At 40.4% G+C, this 4,099-nt stretch overlaps 1 protein-coding gene across 3 annotated transcripts in view; it reads right to left on the minus strand.

Moving 5' to 3' along the window:
- Positions 1 to 386: 386 nt before the first annotated feature.
- The window catches only part of LOC143031630 (uncharacterized), a 15,186-nt gene continuing 11,473 nt past the window's right edge, over positions 387 to 4,099 (minus strand). For 2 of the 3 annotated variants that reach the window (XM_076195731.1, XM_076195733.1), the window contains exon 2: positions 387 to 2,953. In XM_076195731.1, coding sequence (XP_076051846.1) covers positions 1,006 to 2,520 — 1,515 coding nt within the window. In that variant the 5' untranslated portion in view covers positions 2,521 to 2,953 and the 3' untranslated portion in view covers positions 387 to 1,005. Of the gene's footprint in view, positions 2,964 to 4,099 lie in introns of all 3 variants that reach the window. The other variant, XM_076195732.1, reaches the window with a different exon arrangement.

A 4,099-nucleotide genomic window follows, 5' to 3' on the forward strand; every position in this document is an offset into this window, starting at 1 on the left:
TGTATCTAATCACAACATGTCACGCCACTATCGACGGTTTTCCGTAATTACAAGAATATTCGTGCATTTTATGGAACAACCAAGATTTGAATTATGAACAAGCAAAAATGTAATTACACAATAGGCCAATCCAAGGTCACTTAAATAACTGCACAACTGTGAGTAAACCCAACAAATTTTACAATTGAGAGTATGGATGCATGACGACTCATAAACCAAACAGGTCTATAACAGTGGATCAATACTTAACCCATTAAACTCCGATGACAAGATGTCTTGTCATTTGGTCAAATAAAACAAAAAATCATAATAAAACAACAAAATGTTTGATGATCAAACAGCACCAGAAAAATATGACGTCATCAGTCCTCCTCCTCCTCGAGGAGGAGGACTGACGACGTCATCTTTTTCTGGTGCTGTTTGATCATCAAACATTTTGTTGTTTTATTATGATTTTTTGTTTTATTTGACCAAATGACAAGACATCTTGTCATCGGAGTTTAATGGGTTAATAGCTGATCGAACATTCATACAGAAAAGTTAAATCACTCGGATCACACTGACGAGGCCTCTCACCAGAGTGGGTCTCATCACATACTAGATGGGATCGACCTTTCGTGGGGAAGTGTAAGTCACTCCGTGATATCTTAAATATGTCCCTCGTGAGAAAGCTGAGGAGGATTCTTTCCTGTATGGGTCACCACGTGATGTCTAAGATTACCTTTTTTCTGATAAAGTTGTGTGGCACAGGTCACACTTGAAGTGGCTCTCCAGCGTGGGTCACCATGTGTCATTTGAGAGAATTATTTCTTGAGAGAGCTGCAATGCACAGGTCGCACTCGCCAGTGTGGGTCATCACGTGATATTTGAGAGCACTCTTTTGTGAGAAAACTGCATCGCACATGTCACACTTGAAGTTGTGACTCCAGTGTGGGTCATCAGGTGATGCTCGAGAACTCTCTTTATTGAGAGAGCTGCAACGCAAAGATCACACTTGAAAGGCGTCTATCCAGTGTGGTTCATCATGTGATATTTGAGAGAACGCTTCGAAGAAAAAGGTGCATTGCACAGTTCACACTTGAAAAGCTTTTCTCCAGTGTGGGTCATCATGTGATATTTAAGATTACTCTTTTGTGAGAAAGCTGCACCACACAGGTCACACTTGAAAGGCTTTTCTCCAGTGTGGGTCATCACGTGATCTTTAAGAGCATTCTTTTGTGAGAAAGCTGCATCACACAGGTCACACTCGAAAGGTTTTTCTCCAGTGTGGGTCATCATGTGACCTTTGAGATGACTCTTTTGTGAGAAACCTTTCTTACACAGGTCACATTTGAAAGGCTTTTCTCCACTGTGGGTAATCACGTGACATTCGAGAGCACTTTTTGTTGGGAGAGCTGCATCGCAAAGTTTACCTCCAGTGTGGGTTGTCGTGTGATATTTGAGAGCACCCTTTCGTGAGAAAGCTGCATCGCAAAGGTCACATTTGAAAGGCTTTTCTCCTGTATGGGTCATCATGTGACCTTTGAGATGACTCTTTTGTGAGAAAGATTTCTCACACAGGTCACATTTGAAAGGCTTTTCTCCAGTGTGGCTAATCACATGACGTTCAAGAGCATTTTTTGTTGAGAAAGCTGCATCACAAAGGCCACACTTGACGGATTTCTCTCCTGTATGGGTCACCATGTGATATTTGAGGAAAATCTTTCTTGAGAAAGCTGCATCGCACAGGTCACACTTGAAAGGCTTCTCTCCCGTGTGAGTCTTCACGTGATATTTGAGAGCACTCTTTCCCGGGAAAGCTGCCTTGCACAGGTCACACTTGAAAGGCTTCTCTCCAGTGTGGGTCATCACGTGATATTTGAGAGTATATTTTGCTGAGAAAGCTGCATCGCACAAGTCACACTTGAAAGGCTTCTCTCCAGTGTGGGTCATAACATGACATTTGAGAGCACTCTTTCCTGAGAAAGCTGCATCGCAAAAGTCACACTTGAAGGGCTTTTCTCCAGTGTGGGTCATAACATGACGTTTGAGAGCACTCTTTCCTGAGAAAGCTGCATCGCACAGGTCACATTTGAAAGGCTTTTCTCCAGTGTGGGTCATGACATGACGTTTGAGAGCACTCTTTTTTGAGAAAGCTGCATCACACAGGTCACACTTGAAAGGCTCTTCTCCAGTGTGGGCCATCACGTGATATTTGAGAGCACTCTTTCCCGAGAAAGCTGCATCGCACAGGTCACATTTGAAAGGCTTTTCTCCTGTATGGGTCATGATGTGATATTTAAGACTAGTCTTTTGTGAGAAAGATTTCTCACACAGGTCACATTTGAAAGGCTTTTCTCCACTGTGGCTAATCACATGACGTTCAAGAGCACTTTTTGTTGAGAAAGCTGCATCGCGAAGGTCACACTTGAAGGATTTCTCCCCTGTGTGAGTCATTGCGTGATGTTTGAGGGAAATCTTTCTTAAGAAAACTGCATCGCACAGGTCACACTTAAAAGGCTTCTCTTCCATGTGGGCCATCACTTGACATTTGAGCGCACTCTTTTGTGAGAAGGCTGCATCGCACGTGTCACATTAAAAAAGCTTCTCTCCAGTGTGGGTTATCACTTGACGTTTGAGAGCAGTCTTTCCCGAGAAAGCTGCATCACACAGGTCACAATTGTGGGTCACCACATGATATTTGAGAGCACTCTTTCATGAGAAAGCTGCATCAAACAGGTCACAATTGAAAGGCTTCTCTCCACTGTGAATCTTCACGTGTTGTTGAAGTGTAATCTTTCTTCAAAAGATTGTATCACACAGGTCACACTGGAAAGGTTTCTCGTCAGTGGCTGTCATCACATGATATTTAAAATAACTTGTACAATCTGAGTGCAGCGGATGCCACACAGGGTTCTATTAAATGATGAATATCCAGAATCTTCCAAGGAAGTACTGATATTTACCCCTCAATCTGAAAAATACTATATATAATAAGTTCGACATCTAATTTTTTGAGAGCATGTAATGGTTGTAAAACAAGTTTTCAAATATAGTGGGGCATTAACCAAAATGGGGAGGGAAACAAACAACACGTACTAAAGAAGAAGCTTAACGGAAGAAGAGAGAAATGGAAGGTTGAGCAAATACTAACAATTATGTAGTTGTACAGAAATTATTAAAAAAAAAGCTGCAAAATAAATAACTAATTATGAAACACCAAGGAAAATTAGCGGCTGAATAAATACTGCAAAGAAATAGAGAACATGAGAAAAAGAGATCGGTGTACAATGGCATAAAAGGATATAAATAATTTTGATAGAAAATAAAATTGCAGACAACCACTTCACACATGTACACTAATCAATGATGTCATAAACCATTCCCCCCATCCCCACCAACTCAAGGTTGGTGGGAAAAGAAGTATCATTCCTCAGAAATACCACCAAAAAACCTATAAATATATATATGTGTGTGTGTTTGTGTATTATATATATATTGAAAAAAAAACTGATACCGAACATTTTTGTCTATTTAAGACATCTTTAAAGGTACAGAAAAGCAATACAGAAACAATATATACATGAGAAGACAGGATATTCAGAGAGGTCCCATGTTACAAATGATCACACACAATCCTGTCAATAAATTTTTCCAATTTAAATATACCCAAACTCAAATTCATATTATCTTCAAAACTGCTTTATGTAACAAGATTCAATAATATTTCTTTCCATAATCCCTTTGGTGGACAAGTAACCCACTTAACAATTGCCCCGTTCTAATACTATATTTGTGTTGACTTGTTCTTGTATTCAAACCTTTCCCTGTTTGGCCTATGTAAATAAAATCACAATTTTTACATGGTATGCTACAAATACAACCTTCACAACAAAGCACTAACAAGAAAAGACCTAGACAATAACACGACAATCATAGACAGGGAATCGGATCCTCGACGGCTACTGTTCCTGGAAGCCATATACATACAAGATAACCATCCTAACATCAACATCCAGACCGAAGACCTGCGCATCTTACCATCCATGAAGAGACTGAACACAGACAGAATCACTACACGCACTGGGAGAGGTCTCTCAGACCTCCAGTAACCTGGCTC

Source organism: Oratosquilla oratoria, chromosome 12 (genome assembly GCF_046742065.1).
Source record: "Oratosquilla oratoria isolate Oo_2021 chromosome 12, ASM4674206v1, whole genome shotgun sequence".
Taxonomy (NCBI): Eukaryota; Metazoa; Arthropoda; class Malacostraca; order Stomatopoda; family Squillidae; genus Oratosquilla; species Oratosquilla oratoria.